This window comes from Ictalurus furcatus, chromosome 17 (genome assembly GCF_023375685.1).
Source record: "Ictalurus furcatus strain D&B chromosome 17, Billie_1.0, whole genome shotgun sequence".
In the NCBI taxonomy this organism is placed as follows: Eukaryota; Metazoa; Chordata; class Actinopteri; order Siluriformes; family Ictaluridae; genus Ictalurus; species Ictalurus furcatus.
The window spans coordinates 273617-292542 of NC_071271.1; the positions used below are offsets into that span (position 1 = coordinate 273617).

The 18926-nt window shown below is 40.9% G+C and overlaps 1 protein-coding gene across 1 annotated transcript in view; it reads right to left on the reverse strand.

Moving 5' to 3' along the window:
• The window catches only part of LOC128621674 (caseinolytic peptidase B protein homolog), a 30546-nt gene extending 12438 nt beyond the window's left edge, over positions 1–18108 (reverse strand). Inside the window, exons 1-3 of the mRNA XM_053647623.1 lie at positions 17423–18108; positions 15768–15819; positions 14314–14400 (exon numbers count right to left, since the gene is read on the reverse strand). Of these exons, the coding sequence (XP_053503598.1) occupies positions 14314–14400; positions 15768–15819; positions 17423–17918 (635 nt within the window). The 5' untranslated portion in view covers positions 17919–18108. The remainder of the gene's footprint in view (positions 1–14313; positions 14401–15767; positions 15820–17422) is intronic.
• Positions 18109–18926: the final 818 nt, after the last annotated feature.

The window sequence follows — 18926 nt, forward strand, 5'->3', positions numbered from 1 at the left end:
CAGTGAGGAACAGTAAGGAACAATGAGACAGTTAGGAACAGTGAGGAACAATGAGACAGTGAGGAACAATGAGACAGTGAGGAACAGTAAGGATCGATGAGACAGTGAGGAACAGTAAGGAACGATGAGACAGTGAGGAACAGTAAGGAACAATGAGACAGTGAGGAACAGTAAGGACCAATGAGACAGTGAGGAACAGTAAGGACCAATGAGACAGTGAGGAACAATGAGACAGTGAGGAACAGTAAGGATCGATGAGACAGTGAGGGACAGTGAGGAACAGTAAGGAACAATGAGACAGTGAGGAACAGTAAGGAACAATGAGAAAGTGAGGAACAGCAAGGAACAGTAAGGAACAATGAGGCAGTGAGGAACAGTGAGAAAGTAAGGAACAGCGAGACAGTGAGGAACAGCGAGACAGTGAGGAACAATGAAACAGTGAGAAAGTAAGGAACAATGAGACAGTGAGGAACAGTAAGGAACAATGAGACAGTGAGAAAGTAAGGAACAATGAGACAGTGAGGAACAGTAAGGAACAATCAGACAGTGAGGAACAGTGAGTCAGTGAGGAACAGTAAGGACCAATGAGACAGTGAGGAACAGTAAGGACCAATGAGACAGTGAGGAACAGTAAGGAACAGTGAGGAACAATGAAACAGCGAGGAACAGTAAGGAACAATGAGACAGCGAGGAACAATGAGACAGTGAGGAACAGTGAGTCAGAGAGGAACAGTAAGGAACAATGAGACAGTGAGGAACAGTAAGGACCAATGAGACAGTGAGGAACAATAAGGAACAGTGAGGAACAATGAGACAGCGAGGAACAGTAAGGAACAATGAGACAGCGAGGAACAATGAGACAGTGAGGAACAGTAAGGAACAATGAGACAGTGAGGAACAGTGAGACAGTGAGGAACAACGAGACAGTGAGGAACAGTAAGGAACAATTAGACAGTGAGGAACAGCAAGGAACAATGAGGCAGTGAGGAACAGTGAGAAAGTAAGGAACAGCGAGACAGTGAGGAACAATGAGACAGTGAGGAACAGTGAGAAAGTGAGGAACAGTGAGACAGTGAGGAACAATGAGAGTGAGGAACAGAGAGAAAGTAAGGAACAATGAGAAAGTGAGGAACAATGAGAAAGTGAGGAACAATGAGACAGTGAGGAACAGTAAGGAGCAGCAAGGAACAATGAGGCAGTGAGGAACAGTAAGGAACAGTGAGACAGTGAGGAACAATGAGAGTGAGGAACAGTAAGGAACAATGAGACAGTGAGGAACAATGAGTCAGTGAGGAACAGTAAGGAACAGTGAGACAGTGAGGAACAGTGAGGAACAATGAGACAGTGAGGAGCAGTGAGACAGTGAGGAACAGTGAGAAAGTAAGGAACAATGAGACAGTGAGGAACAGTAAGGAATAATCAGACAGTGAGGAACAGTAAGGAGCAGCAAGGAACAATGAGGCAGTGAGGAACAGTGAGAAAGTAAGGAACAGCGAGACAGTGAGACAGTGAGGAACAATGAGAGTGAGGAACAGAGAGTAAGTAAGGAACAATGAGAAAGTGAGGAACAATGAGAAAGTGAGGAACAATGAGACAGTGAGGAACAGTAAGGAGCAGCAAGGAACAATGAGGCAGTGAGGAACAGTAAGGAACAGTGAGACAGTGAGGAACAATGAGAGTGAGGAACAGTAAGGAACAATGAGACAGTGAGGAACAATGAGTCAGTGAGGAACAGTAAGGAACAGTGAGACAGTGAGGAACAGTGAGGAACAATGAGACAGTGAGGAGCAGTGAGACAGTGAGGAACAGTGAGAAAGTAAGGAACAATGAGACAGTGAGGAACAGTAAGGAATAATCAGACAGTGAGGAACAGTAAGGACCAATGAGACAGTGAGGAACAGTGAGTCAGAGAGGAACAGTAAGGAACAATGAGACAGTGAGGAACAGTAAGGACCAATGAGACAGTGAGGAACAATGAGACAGTGAGGAACAGTAAGGAACAATGAGACAGTGAGGAACAGTGAGGAACAGTAAGGAACAATGAGACAGCGAGGAACAGTAAGGAACAATGAGACAGTGAGGAACAATGAGACAGTGAGGAACAGTAAGGAACAATGAGACAGTGAGGAACAGTGAGGAACAATGAGACAATGAAGAACAGTAAGGAACAGTGAGACAGTGAGGAACAGTAAGGATCGATGAGACAGTGAGGAACAGTGAGGAACAGTAAGGAACAATGAGACAGTGAGGAACAACGAGACAGTGAGGAACAGTGAGGAACAGTAAGGAACAATTAGACAGTGAGGAACAGCAAGGAACAATGAGGCAGTGAGGAACAGTGAGAAAGTAAGGAACAGCGAGACAGTGAGGAACAATGAGACAGTGAGGAACAGTGAGACAGTGAGGAACAGTGAGACAGTGAGGAACAGTGAGAGTGAGGAACAGAGAGAAAGTGAGGAACAATGAGAAAGTGAGGAACAATGAGAAAGTGAGGAACAATGAGACAGTGAGGAACAGTAAGGAGCAGCAAGGAACATTGAGGCAGTGAGGAACAGTAAGGAACAGTGAGGAACAATGAGAGTGAGGAACAGTAAGGAACAATGAGACAGTGAGGAACAATGAGTCAGTGAGGAACAGTAAGGAACAGTGAGACAGTGCGGAACAGTGAGGAACAATGAGACAGTGAGGAACAGTGAGATAGTGAGGAAAAATGAGACAGTGAGGAACAATGAGGACCAATGAGACAGTGAGGAACAGTAAGGACCAATGAGACAGTGAGGAACTGTAAAGACCAATGAGACAGTGAGGACCAATGAGACAGTGAGGAACAGTAAGGACCAATGAGACAGTGAGGAACAGTAAGGACCAATGAGACAGTGAGGAACAGTGAGACAGTGAGGAACAATGCGACAGTGAGGAACAGTAAGGAACAATGAGACAGTGAGGAACAGTGAGGAACAGTAAGGAACAATAAGACAGTGAGGAACAGTGAGGACCAATGAGACAGTGAGGACCAATAAGGACCAATGAGACAGTGAGGACCAATGAGACAGTGAGGAACAGTAAGGACTAATACGACAGTGAGGACCAAAGAGACAGTGAGGAACAGTAAGGAACAATGAGAAAGTGAGGAACAATGAGACAGTGAGGAACAGTGAGGACCAATACGACAGTCAGGACCAATATGACAGTGAGGAACAGTAAGGAACAATGAGACAGTGAGGAACAGTGAGGAACAATGAGACAGTGAGGAACAATGAGACAGTGAGGAACAGTAAGGAACAATGAGACAGTGAGGAACAGTGAGACAGTGAGGAACAGTAAGGAACAATGAGACAGTGAGGAACAGTGAGACAGTGAGGAACAGTGAGGACCAATGAGACAGTGAGGAACAATGAGGACCAATGAGACAGTGAGGACCAATGAGACAGTGAAGAACTGTAAGGACCAATGAGACAGTGAGGACCAAAGAGAAAGTGAGGAACAGTAAGGACTAATACAACAGTGAGGACCAATGAGACAGTGAGGAACAGTAAGGAACAATGAGAAAGTGAGGAACAATGAGACAGTGAGGAACAGTAAGGACCAATGAGACAGTGAGGACCAATGAGACAGTGAGGAACAGTAAGGATCGATGAGACAGTGAGGAACAGTGAGACAGTGAGGAACAGTAAGGACCAATGAGACAGTGAGGAACAGTAACGACCAATGAGACAGTGAGGAACAGTAAGGACCAATGAGACAGTGAGGAACAGTAAGGAACAATGAGACAGTGAGGAACTGTAAAGACCAATGAGACAGTGAGGAACAGTAAGGAACGATCAGACAGTGAGGACCAATGAGACAGTGAGGAACAGTAAAGAACAAAGACAGTGAGGAACAGTAAGGAACAATGAGACAGTGAGGAACAGTAAGGATCGATGAGACAGTGAGGGACAGCGAGGAACAGTAAGGAACAATGAGACAGTGAGGAACAGTAAGGACCAATGAGACAGTGAGGAACAGTAAGGACCAATGAGACAGTGAGGAACAGTAAGGAACAATGAGACAGTGAGGAACAGTAAGGAACAATGAGACAGTGAGTTACAATGAGACAGTGAGGAACAGTAAGGATCGATGAGACAGTGAGGGACAGTGAGGAACAGTAAGGAACAATGAGAAAGTGAGGAACAGCAAGGAACAGTAAGGAACAATGAGACAGTGAGGAACAGTAAGGAACAATGAGACAGTGAGGAACAATGAGACAGTGAGGAACAGTAAGGATCGATGAGACAGTGAGGGACAGTGAGGAACAGTATGGAACAAGGAGAAAGTGAGGAACAGTAAGGAACAATGAGGCAGTGAGGAACAGTAAGGAACAAGGAGAAAGTGAGGAACAGCAAGGAACAGTAAGGAACAATGAGGCAGTGAGGAACAGTGAGAAAGTAAGGAACAGCGAGACAGTGAGGAACAGCGAGACAGTGAGGAACAATGAAACAGTGAGAAAGTAAGGAACAATGAGACAGTGAGGAACAGTAAGGAACGATGAGACAGTGAAGAACAGTAAGGAACAATGAGACAGTGACGAACAGTAAGGAACAGTGAGAAAGTGAGGAACAGTGAGACAGTGAGGAACAGAAAGGAACAATGAGACAGTGAGGAACAGTGAGACAGTGAGGAACAATGAGACAGTGAGGAACAGTAAGGAACAGTGAGACAGTAAGGAACAGTGAGACAGTGAGGAACAATGAGACAGTGAGGAACAGTAAGGAACAGTGAGACAGTGAGGAACAGTGAGACAGTGAGAAACAATGAGACAGTGAGGAACAGTAAGGAACAGTGAGACAGTAAGGAACAATGAGACAGTGAGGAACAGTGAGGAACAATGCGACAGTGAGGAACAATGCGACAGTGAGGAACAATGAGACAGTGAGGAACAATGAGACAGTGAGGAACAGTGTAGATTTAGGAAATGTGCTTTTTGGAAATCTAAAATAATAAAGTAAATATAAAATCAGCATTTTAGCATCTTCATATTTCTGTGGTGTTTGGATTCATTCCTCTTACAGCTGCTTCCTGCCACAGCTATCTGACTTGTGTTTACAAAACACTTCAGAGGAAGTGCTGCTTCTTTTCTTCTTTCCTCCATTGTTACATACAGAGGTGTCCAGCTGTCCAGTGCTGACCATCTATACCCTGCTCAGGTGGTGTGTGTGTGTGTGTGTGTGTGCGTGAGTGTGTGTGTGTGTGCGCGTGTGGGTGTGTTTGTGTGCATGTGTGTGTGTGTACAATGTATGAAAGTTGTGGGTAAAAGTGGGAAATGAATAAAGTGAATAAACTGTGATTCCTGCTGAGGTTATAATTAGTTAAAATGTATATACAGTTTTTAAACATACTTTGAAACCATCATCCATAAATGATGATAAAGTGTTAGAGTTTTAATGATGAAAGAGACTTCAGTGATGAGGTACATATGTGCCGATGTGAATCAGTCCATAAGCTTGCTGTAAGTTTCCTGTCTCCGACATCCTGACCTTTCAGTCATCGTCACCTCTTCCTGTTCCCCTCATTAGCAGTAGATGTCCTTTTCCCACCCATTCCAATATAATCCCCCAACGTTTCCCACTGACTCGCCCCCACTCCTTCCTAAAAGACACATAAGGTTCTCGTCTAGATTCTCCACTCCACCTCCTTTTCTCTCTTTCTGGAAGGAGAAAAAGCTTTAGTGCTGGTGTTTTCCTTTCTCTCTGTGTGTGAGAGGCCTCAGCGAAACGGTCAACAAGGTTCCAGTCCATCGCTGCTTATTGTCCACGTGAAAGGACAAACCCTCGGGGCGAGGGAGAGCGTGGGTTAAGAGTCCACACACACATCAAAGCTACGCAAATACACGTCACTTTCTGACCAAACGCTGCTCTTTAAACATCACAGCAGCTACATTGTTCAGTGTTACTGCTCAGACCTTGATCTGTCTGTCTCTCTGTCTGTCTGTCTCTCTGTCTGTCTCTCTGTCGGGCCTTGTATGGCCGCTGGAATGCTGAAATCTTTCTGCTCGGATTTAAAAGGCTCCAATCTGTCTTAAAGGACATTTTCAAGGGGAAATCAGCAGAATTACAGGAACAAGATTTAAAGTAAAAATAATGATGAAATCAGCTGAGTTTAGTGCCTACATTATAGTGGTGTATCTATATTTACTGTGATTTTTAAGCTGAAATCTTTACAAACACAATTTAATGTTAAAATCAGGGGATTGTAATGATGAAATAAAACAGGAACAAAACCAACAAATAAACAAGAATAAAGTAACTGATCAATACCGCCCTATCTCTCTTTTTTTATTGAGCAATTGTTTGATTTTCTCCTCTTGCCTGGGAAAAAAACAAAACAAAACAAAACTAGTTTTGCCAACACTGAATCCATCCATCATTTTCATCCATCCACCCTCTTCCACTTATCCTTCACCCATCCACAATTCTGTTCATCCACAAACCCATCCATCAATCCATCCTTCTAGCTAAGACCGAAGAGGATGCTCAGGAAATGATGAAGTTCACCACTAAACCATTTCCCTGACTGGATCTGTACAGATATACCAACGCAGTTTTGGTTTAGAGTTAGGAGCTGGAATTCTCTTTCTCGAGGTGCAGTAAAGGTTATTTCTCCTCTAACTCTAAGAGCTCACGCCAAATCAACTGCACTCATTCCTAAACATGATGATTAAAGATTATAACATTTTTTCATTTTAAACGATTTCCTGAAACAACTTCCTACACAGAGAGAATTGTTCTGCTGTAGCTAAAGTTGTCTCATGACGTGATAATGACGCTGTTATGGATTCTGTCTCCGTGCACTTTTCCGAGAGTACTGTGGGAGTCATTATTACTCCTTATTACACCTACATTATCACTGCTTCATCTCCTCAAACTCCTCTCATGTGTTCCACAGCTCATCACACCCATCATCTACAAATCATCGTCTGAATGGCATCCATCCATCCAGCCATCCAGCCTTTCATCCATCCATCCATCCTTTCATCTATCCATCCAGCCATCCATCCATCCATCCATCCTTTCATCCATCCATCCAGCCTTTCATCCATCCATCCATCCATCCTTTCATCCATACATCCATCCATCCATCCTTTCATCCATACATCCATCCATCCATCCTTTCATCCATCCATCCATACTTTCATTCCTCCATCCATTCATCCATCCGTCCATCCTTTCATTCATTCATCCATCCATCCATCCTTTCATTCATTAATAATTTACTGCTGTGACATGAGAAGAAACCAACTAAACAGAACACAAATGAAACAGAAGGACTGAAGCAGGACGAGAACCTGGGATGGACAGGATGAAAGAGAAAGAGACAGAGACAGAGACACACAGTGAGAGAGCGACAGTGAGAGAAAGGGAGAGACAGAGAGAGACACAGAGGCAAATTGAGAGAGAGACAACAAGAGAGGGAGAGAGAGACAGATTGAAAGAGATACACTGAGAGAGAGAGAGAGAGAGACATTCTCTGTGTGTCTCTGTCTCACCCCGCAGCTCTGATTGGTCACAGGGGGGTCTGAGTGACAGAAAGACAGAGACACTGCTGTGGCAATCATGAGTTATACCACTCATAACTGGTGCTGCGTACACACACACACACACACACACACACACACACCCGGGAGCAGTGTGCAGTGGCTGAGAAGTTTTTTGTCATTAATCTCACTGGAGTGTGTGTGTGTGTGTGTGTGTGTGTGTGTGAGAGAGAGACAAACATGTTTACTCATAATGATAAACAGACACCTATTATTTTTTGTCATAAATATTTACGCAAAGGCATTTGTCTGAACACGCACTTAACATGGCACATACATACACACACCCCGACCTATAATCCACACACACACACACGTGTTGAAATTTTGAATAAAATGGAGGTGAACTCTTCTAGGTGAGCAGGACACAGGACATAACCAATCTGATTTGTGGATGAAGAACAATTAAATGTGGAAGAAACTGATAGAGACTTTTTAGTATGATTTCAGAATAACGTCAATAAACAGATGACAACAAAACACACAGATACACACTGACAGTAAGCTTCATAAAGATCACTCAAATTATTCCTGAAATATTCCATAAATATTCCAAATATGTCCACAGGAAATGGTGCTTATTTCAAATCTACACAATTTAAACAACTTATTAATATTTACACTACAGCACCGATGCTGAATGCTGGATCCTGATTGGTCAGGAGGTGTTGATTCATTTTCTGTAACAGCAGCTCTGACAGTAGTGCAGCTGCACATCACAGGTTTATATTACTGCACTCGTTCTAATACGTTATCGTTTCTATAGTAACAGATCATTCATAGGGACGTGTACAGCAGACACACCTCATGTAGTGAAGTTTTCTGTAAGGAGACATTTATGTAACATTTATGGAAGGAGTCTCCAGCGTCAGTGCTCCGTAACAGTCAGAGGAGTTTTCTGACATCTTCAGGACAGAGGCGTTTACACTACAGCGTTAGAACAGTGAGATGCTTCAGCAAAAACACTGCCGTGCCAAAAGTCTTCATAATAAACATCAATCACATTCCATACAATCTGTACTGAACATTAAGTTTTACAAACTTACTCCTGAGGGAGTAAGTATATTTTTATTCGCTGTAGAATAAAAATATTTTTATTATTATTTAAATAAAATTTACAGTTTTACAACACCCCACCCCCCACCCCCACCCCGCCAAAAAAAAAAGAATGAAATTGGATATTGCGATAGAATTACAGAACATGTGTGTGAACTGTAAATAAGGGCTTGTTAAATAATCAGTAAATAATGATGAAACAGTCAGTAAAGTGTTACAGCAGCACAGAGTTCAGATTTAACCTTTCAGCTCTCAGCTCTGTTTGCTCGCTCGCTACGGCATCTGTTTCACTTCGGCTCAAAAGCGAGGGCGTGACCTCACAGAGTGCGATTCTCTAAATTGGATTCGGACGCCGCACCCCCCCCCTCCCCCCCTCCACACACACACTTTTTCCTCTGGCTGTGGGTGTGTTTGTGAAGCTTTAATTGAATTTAGTAAGGAGGGACATCGTGGCTCTCAGAAAGCCGTGATTTCTCACTCAGCATTCTGGGTAAGGGAACGGCTTAACGACACACCGCATACTCCATATTCCATTTATAACAGGACATGGAAAAATATTAAAACAACATTCATGGCTGAGGATCTAATTGGTTTTCAGACCAAAACGTCTGCAAGTTGGACTTAAAGCACTCGAAATCTCTTATGAATGATCGTGTTTCAAAACTGGTATAAAGACTTTTCTGTCCTGTCATTATTACATCAAAATATATATACTATATACACCACATACACCATATATACCATATATACACCATATACACCATATATACCATATACACTATATACACCACATACACCATATATACCATATATACCATATACACTATATACACCGTATATACCATATATACCATATACACTATATACACCGTATATACCATATACACCATATATACCATGTACACCATATACACTATATATACCATATACACCATATACACTATATACACCATATATACCATATACACTATATACACCATATATACCATATACACCATATACACTATATACACCATATATACCATATACACTATATACACCATATATACCATATACACCATATACACTATATACACCATATATACCATATACACCATATATACCATATACACTATATACACCATATATACCATATACACTATATATACCATACACACCATATACACTATATACACCATATACACTATATACCATATACACTATATACACCATATATACCATATACACTATATACACCATACACACCATATATACCATATACACTATATATACCATATACACCATATACACTATATACACCATATATACCATATACACTATATACACCATATATACCATATACACTATATACACCATATATACCATATATACCATATACACCATACACACCATATATACCATATACACTATACACACCATATATACCATATACACTATATACACCATATATACCATATACACTATATACACCATATATACCATATACACTATATACACCATATATACCATATACACCATACACACCATATATACCATATACACTATATACACCATATATACTATATACACCATATACACCATATAGACCATATACACTATATACACCATATATACCATATACACCATACACACTATATACACCATATACAGCATATACACCACATATATACCATATACACTATATACACCATATATACCATATACACTATATACACCATATACACCATATATATCATATACACTATATACACCATATATACCATATACACTATATACACCATATACACTATATACACCATATACACCATATATACCATATACACTATATACACTATATACACCATATATAGCATATATACCCCGTCATCTGTCCACATACAGCATGACGTTATCTTCACACTGCCTCATCTCAGCACACCATCAAACTGATGTACATGCTAATGCTAATGCTCAGTGTAAATACACTGTGATGGTTAATGAATTAGTCAACACTACTACTGAAACATGAAGGGATTCACACACAACATGTAAATTTCTGTGGCATATTATTAAAAAAAGCTACTTGTTCTACTGTTCGGTATAAAATGTAGATCTGATTTCGCACACATATCCACTAGAACAGAACGAGATTGAAATAAAAAATTTGTCAGAAGAGTACAAATGAATAGAATATTTGAATCGAAGCTTTGACATGTCTGAATGTTAGAAATGAATTACAAACAAACATTAAATACTGACATCAGTACAGTGAAGTATAATGTGTTAAAGCAGGACTGTACGGGTTTCATTCTCTTTGACATTTCCATCTTATTATTTCTTTTAGCTGTTTTTGGCCATTCATAATCTGTTTTAATTCCTCTCTAACATCAACACATGAATGATCGTTATTAAACTGAATGTAATACTATTAAGAAAACAATTAAACTCCTGCTAAACTGAAACGCTGCACTAACGACTGTAATAAAGTGCAAACAAATGGAAAGAGTACACATTCATTTCATTCCTAGTCACTAGTTACTGTGTGTGTGTGAGTGTGTTTGTGTGGGTGTGAGTGTGTGTGTGTGAGTGTGTGTGTGTTTGTGTGTGTGTTTGTGTATGTGTGTGAGTGTGTTTGTGTGAGTGTGTGTGAGTGTGTGTGAGTGTGTATGAGTGTGTTTGTGTGTGAGTGTGTGTGAGTGTGTGTGAGTGTGTGTGTGTGTGTGTGTGTGTGTTTGTGTGAGTGTGTGTGAGTGTGTTTGTGTGTGAGTGTGTGTGTGTGTGTGAGTGTGTGTGTATGTGTGTGAGTGTGTGTGTATGTGTATGAGAGTGTTTGGTTGGTTGTGTGATACTTTTTAACAGAAAACCCATCTTTTTACAGCTCTGTAACAACACACCACTGCTAAAATTTCTCATGATGATGAAAGCAGTCGTGTGAAAAATAGTTAAAAGTCTCCAGTAACTGGAACCCTATTGGCTGTTGTATCTGATGATGTAGTAACACTTAAATTCTGCACCAACACAGATTTTCCTGATTCTTAAAGGAAATGACATGAAAAAGGAAGTAAAAATGTTGATATTTATCATCAAATGACAAATGACCTCAAATAAAAGAAAATGATCAGGTCTGAAGGCCATGGTTCTCTGACTGGGCTCCAGGATTTTTAATATAATTACAGCAGTGGAAATCTCAAAACCCTTTATCAAAGTTACTGCATTTATTACTGATTTAATACCTTTATTAAAACCTCAAGTCAAAAACAAGGCAGACAAATAATCAACTGAAATCTAATTAGCAATTTTCATTCAAAATACAGGTGATAGTTCAAGGGGAAAAATCTCCATTACTCAAATAAATAACCTAAATATTATCATATAGATTTAAACATTTAAATAATGAGCGTAGTATTCAAATATTTGAGTTACAGTATCCTCCACTAATATTGGCACCCTTTGTAAATGTGAGCAAAGAAGGCTGTGAGAAATTGTCTTTATTGTTGAACTTTTTAAAAAAAAATTCACAAAAATACTCTGCTCTCATGGATATCAAACAATTACAAACACAACACAGTTTTATCAAACAAAAATATCTTTGTTAAATATAGGTGTGTAATAATTATTGGCACCCTTTTAGCCAATACTTTGTGCTAGCTCCCTTTGCCAAGATAACAGCTCTGAGTCTTCTCCTATAACGCCTGATGAGGTTGGAGAATACATGGTGGGAGATCTGAGTCCGTTCCTCCATACAGAATCTCTCCAGATCCTTCACGTTTCGAGGTCCACGCTGGTGGACTCTCCTCTTCAGTTCACTCCACAGGTTTTCTATGGGGTTCAGGTCAGGGGACTGGGATGGTCATGGCAGGACCTTGATTTTGTGGTCAGTAAACCATTTTTGTGTTGATTTTGATGTATGTTTTGGATCATCGTCCTGCTGGAAATCTTCAAATGGGCCAACCACGGCCCATTTGAAGATTTCTGGCAGAGGTAGTCAGGTTTTCATTTAATATCTGTTGATATTTGATAGAGTCCATGATGCCATGTATCCTAACAAAATGTCCAGGTCCTCTGGTAGAAAAACAGTCCCAAAACATTAAAGACCCACCTCCATATTTAACCGTGGGCATGAGGTACTTTTCCATATGGCTACCTCTCTGTGTGCACCAAAACCACCTCTGTGTTTATTACCAAAAAGCTCTATTTTGGTTTCATCTGACCATAGAACCCGATCCCATTTGAAGTTCCAGTAGTGTCTGGCCAACTGAAGACGCTCGAGTTTGTTTTTGGATGAGAGTAGAGGCTTTTTTCTTGAAACCCTTCCAAACAACTTGTGGTGATGTCGGTGACTTCGGACTGTAGTTTTGGAGACTTTCTGACCCCAAGACGCAACTAACTTCTGCAATTCTCCAGCTGTGATCCTTGGAGATTTTTTGTCCACTGGAACCGTCCTCTTCACAGTGCGTTGAGACGATATAGACACACGTCCAATTCCAGGTTGATTCATAACATTTCCAGTTGACTGGAACTTCTTAATTATTGCCCTGATGGTGGAAATGGACATTTTCAATGCGTGTGCTATTTTCTTATAGCCACGCCCCATTTTGTGAAGCTCAACAACTTTTTGCCGCACACCACAGCTATATTCCTCGCTCTTACCCATTGTTATGAATGACTAAGGGAATTTGGCCTATGTGTTACCTCATATTTATACCCCTGTGAAACAGGAAGTCATGGTTGAACAATTTCCTGTTCCTCGTCACTCAGGTGTACTAAAACAAATATAAAATATCAATGGGAATATACATCAAATATATTTTTCTCATATGAATTCATAGGGGTGCCAATAATTGTTGCACACCTATATTTAACAAAGATGTAGTTTTGGATAAACCTGTGTTGTGTTTGAAATTGTTTGATATCCATGAGAGCAGAGTATTTTTGTGAATTTTTTTAACAAACGATCAAAAGGTTAAAAAATAAACATAATTTTTCACAGCTTTCTTTGCTTATATTTACCAAGGGTGCCAATATTAATGGAGGACACTGAATGCTCATACAAATACATTGTGCACTTTCAGATGTCCTGTTATAAGTGTTTTATAACCTGATTATTCACATACATATAATTACCATTAACAACTAATTAACATAAAGGTGAAAAAGTTATTAATGATATATTCGTGTGATTTTCGTGAAAATCTGTGGACAGGATTCTGAGAAAACTGAATTCCACAACAAAACAATCTAAATAATCAAGATCAAAATCATTCTTGTTTCTTGTTATTTAAATTATTTACAACTAATAGTCATTAAACTAATAATGAATTCAAGCAAAATGCGAGTAAACGTCATTTTTGTTTCAGGCTTTGTGTCTTTTACATCTGAAAAAACGAATCGGATCTTTTACACTTTTTATTTTTAATAAATGTTCCACACCTTCTATGTTCAATTTTCATGGGACACATAAACATCATTAACTGTTACTAGAAAAAAATGAAAAAGCAGAAACCTGAGCTATGATTTGTTTTGGATCTTTCATCCAGAAATCATTTTCCAAAATAAATTTTAAAAAATCAAATATAAATCAAAATAAAATCAGTGATAAAACATTAAAATTAACACTTCAGCAGATTCGTGTAAAAATCCTGCGTGTTGTCATTTTGTGTCTTTTAAATGTACAAATGTGTGCAATTCAGACACACACACACACTTACTTGTGCTGTCTGTTCATGGAGGCGGCCATGAGTGCGGTCCAGCCGAGACGGTGACGAGTGTTTGGATCAACTCCATCTGCCAGCAACCTGAGAGAGAGAGACAGGTGAAGGGGAAAGGTGAGCACTAAGTAACAGAAAGAAAAGGAGACACTGTCCTGCTGCCGTCTGTCTGGAGAAGAGTGTGTGTGTGTGTGTGTGTGTGAGAGAGAGAGAGAGAGAGAGTTTACTGTAAACAAAACCTCCTGTGTTAGTGCAGGACTCTAACTTAACACATCTGCTGTCTTTTTACACACACACATGCACATACACACACACTTTGTGAAACCATCTGTACACCTGCCCCAGGCTATCTTAAAACACTGTGTAATACACACACACACAATCTTTCTCTTTCTCTCTCGGATGTCACAGACTTTACTGTTTAACACTACGCCTCACCAGGCCACCTCTTAACTCGGGTATGTATGACAGCTGTGTCTCTGTGCGTGTGTGTGTGTGTGTGTGTGTGTGTGTGCGTGTGTGCGTGTGTGTGTGCGTGTGTGTGTGTGTGTGTGTGTGTGTGTGTGTGTGTGTGTGCGTGTGTGTGTGTGTGTGTGCGCGTGTCTGTCTGTCTGCATGTGTGTGTGCGAATTCTGATTATAAATGGACACAAAATTAATACAAATTAGAATAAATTAAATAAAATGTACCTAAATTATAACCTGTTATTAAAAAGTGTGCTATAGCTGACTGTGTGTTCAGATTTAAAGCACACACACACTTGGCAGATGGTGCACTATGGTGTCATGCTTCACACATTCACACACTCTCTCTCTCTCACACACACACACACAGAAGTTTTTTTTTTTTTTTTAAATTTGAGGCCACTGACAAACTTGGCATGTTTGTTTTTCAGCTTGTTAGCCCCATCTGTGTGTGTGTGTGTGTGTGTGTGTGTGTCCATATTATTTTCATATGGTGACAGACTGTGTTTCATTGCTCATCTGCCCCTTGCCTCTCTCTCTCTCAGAGTTTTGAAACACTTCTGCCCTCTAGTGGACAGATTTGGTCACTGCACCACACACCTGACTGACTGTTCAGGTATTAAAAGTGAATCTGGGGACCAAGCACTTTCAGGCTTTAATACATTCAGATAAATGAAAAACTATTAAAAAAATTTGATGCTTTTAACTGGTCAGAGTATTTTTAATCTCCATTATTTCCTAAATATCTGAATTAAACCGCGTCTCAGGCACCTCCGAGGTGTACTCAGTCTTCCTCACGTGAGCTCACATAAACTAATACTAAAGTTATGCTAGCTGTCAGTTTATTTTATTCTCCAAAGTGTTATGATGCCTTAACAGGAAGAGATACTAAGTTACGCCTATTTTCTGTGTGTTTGTCTCTCAGTGGAGCTGGAATGTATTTCTATTTCTTGTAGAACTCGTGTGTCAGTGTCTCCGCTGACTCTTTACCTTTTCACCTCCTCAGCGTTGTTAGATCTGGCTGCATCCAAAAGAGCTTCACCTGCGAAGACCAGAGGAGAATCACGTGACCCGTCATAATCAGCATTATTAAAGGCTGTGCCTCAAATCGAGGCCAGATTCTGTTCACACGCTGCAGGGAGAGATATCAACCTCAGACTGCACGGCAAGTCAAAACTACAACAACCTGTATAAATAAATACATATAACACAAGACACTTCAGCTTTGAAAGTTACGTTTAAGTGCACTCTGAACGACTGGTACTTATTTTCACTCCCTAACGAGGGACCCTACAGAGTGCGCACTGCAAAGGGAGGAGAGTACAGTCATGACCAAGTCATAAAGGAAATCAAACGTGGAATTCTCTTCATTTAGTTCCTTATTTTTTACTCCACAAATAGTAAAATAAAATTATTATTATTATTATTATTCCACTCTACAAGTCCATGGCATCCAATAGAACCATACATAGGAAAGTTATGAAATTTGACACACACTTAGGGGACAGTCTGAAATGTTACCATAGCAAATTTGGTATTGCTAGTTCAAACCCTCTAGCGCCACCAGCAGCTCAAATTTGTGCGCATGATATTTTGCTATGATGGGAAATGATTTCTCCATTTTGAATTTTCTGAAAAGCCCACTTTTTCAAACTCCTCCCAGACTGTTTTCCTGAAAACTGAATCAGATCATATTTAGAGCATGTCGACAAAAAGCTCACGTTGATTAGTCAAACCGTTCTCAAATACCGTGCAAACGAACTGGATGATGAGCACGCCGAAATGGACGTGAGGCTATATCTCCGTTACGCTTCAGCGTATTCAGACCAAAATTAGTGTATGTCATAGCCATCACGACTTGAGGATACCTGCAATTTCGGAACAGCTCCACCTAGTGCTCACAGGATATGAAAAATGCATATTTTTGCTTTTCAGACCATTTGTCCTATTTTCACCAAATTCGACTCAGACCATCTTCACTCCATGACAGCAATAAGTTATGGATTTCATGTTTAGACCAAACCGAACCATTGGTCATGCTCTGATGCTTGCTTAGTTCCTACTTTGCTTCTGTTGTGCTTGGCCCTGTAATTGCTGCTTGCAGCTATATTTATATTTATTATTATTATTATTATTATTATTTCTATTATTATTATTATTATTATTATTATTATTATTGGGTAATACAGCAGGTAGTATAGTCTCCTCCGGGGTCTCATCCTGGTCTCAGGTTATTATCTGTGTGGACTTTCACATGTTCTCTCGGTGTCTGTGGGGCTTTCTCTGGGTTCAGTGGTTTCATCCCAACTCCCAATAACCTGTGCAGGTGGATTGGATATTCTAAATTTGTGTGTGTGTGTGTGTGTGTGTGTGTGTGTGTGTTGTATTGACATCCCATCCAGGGTGAATTCTCCCACCTTCAGCCCAGTATCCCTGGATAAAGTCCGGATTCCCCGTCATCCTGACCAGGTTAAAGTGGTTAGGGATTGAAAGCTACATCTGGATTTCTGTAAAGCTGCTTGGTGATGTTCACTGTTAAAATGCTGCATAAATAAAACTGAATTGAAAATGTATGAATGATGATGATGATGAAGATGAAGATGAAGATGAAGATATGAATGTGTTGTGTTTGTTTATGTATTTACCGGTGTTGCTGTGGTTGTCTCTGTTGAAGCAGAAGGCCAGGGCGGCAGTGGACAGAATTCCTGCCGAAGCTGCTCCTCTCCACCCCCCGGGCCCGGTGTTCTGCCCCACGGTGTTCTGCCCCCCGGTGTTCTGCCCCCCGGTGCTCTGCCCCTCGGTGTCCTGCCCCCAGATCTCCTCCCGGTAAGTCCCGGAGTGTCCTGCGGTGACCAGCGCTGCCCACGAGCTCCTCCGACTCTCCAGGCTCGTGCGCCACCTGCTGGCCAGCTGGCGGTATTGCGCGTGAAGGTTATCACTGCTGCTACACGCTTCCTCGCGCTCCTTCATTTGCGCACACTTTCTGGACGCGCGAGACGAGAAAATCACCGGATAGCTCCTTACAGCCGTTTCAAGCTCGTGCACATTGGACTCGCCGGGTTCGGTGTGAAGCGCGCGACAGGGTGACAAGCTGCGCGACATGCGCATGAGCAAACGCTTCGGCACGGCGGACAACAACATCTCGCGCGTTACTCAGGATACCGAGCTACAGCCGCGCGTTTACCGGGAGATCAGTGCAGGTAGAGAGCGCGGAAAGTCTCCGGTAATCTGTGAGGAATGAATGATAGAAACACGGTGACAGATCAGACCCGGACAAACACGAAGAACCGAGCGCAGCGCGTGGAACACGTCACCGACACGCAGTGCATCATGGGAGACCGAGTTCCGCACCGCTCAGCCAATCAGCGCGCGCGTTCTAGACGTTTCTACAGTGACGCGATTTGACCAAGAAAACAACAGCAGTTCTCTTTAACTTTTAATATGTTTTAATAACAACAAAACACCACTGAGTACATGGCCATACATCCTTTATGTTTACATTCAAAGTGTGTGTGTGTGTGTGTGTGTGTGTGTGTTTGTGTTCACTCGAGTGTCTGTGTTTAGGTGTGTGTGTGTGTGTGTGTGTGTGTGTGTGTGTGTGTGTGTGTGTGTGTGTGTGTGTTGGTGACCAGCAGGTGGCGCAGTGCGCTCTCTAAAAACACTAGTCAGTGCTTTGCTCACACACACACACACACACACACACACACACACACACACACACACAGAGCAGCTTCACCTCCTCTACACTTTAATCAGATTTCCAACATAAATTATAACATGATTATATTTAAACATAAAAAATACTCAAACACAAATCCAGCAAAATAAAACTGAATGAAATGTTGAATTCTCTTTCCTGATTCAGATTGTTGTTGTAGTGAAATACATGACAAACTTTAATAACAAAGAGAAAACTATAAATGACAGAAAAGAGGAATAAATCTCCAGTAAGCACATGTTCTTTCACAACAAGGCCATTTTAATGAGTTTATAGACAGCATGAAGTGGACATCGGCGCAGTTTTCTTCTGTAATGTGAGACAGGATAACATACGGCTGGACTTTGGTTTGCTCCTTCAGGATTTTGTTTTATTTACATCATTTTATTTCTCCTCAAACTCATGGGCAGCAAAAGTCATTTACAAAACTG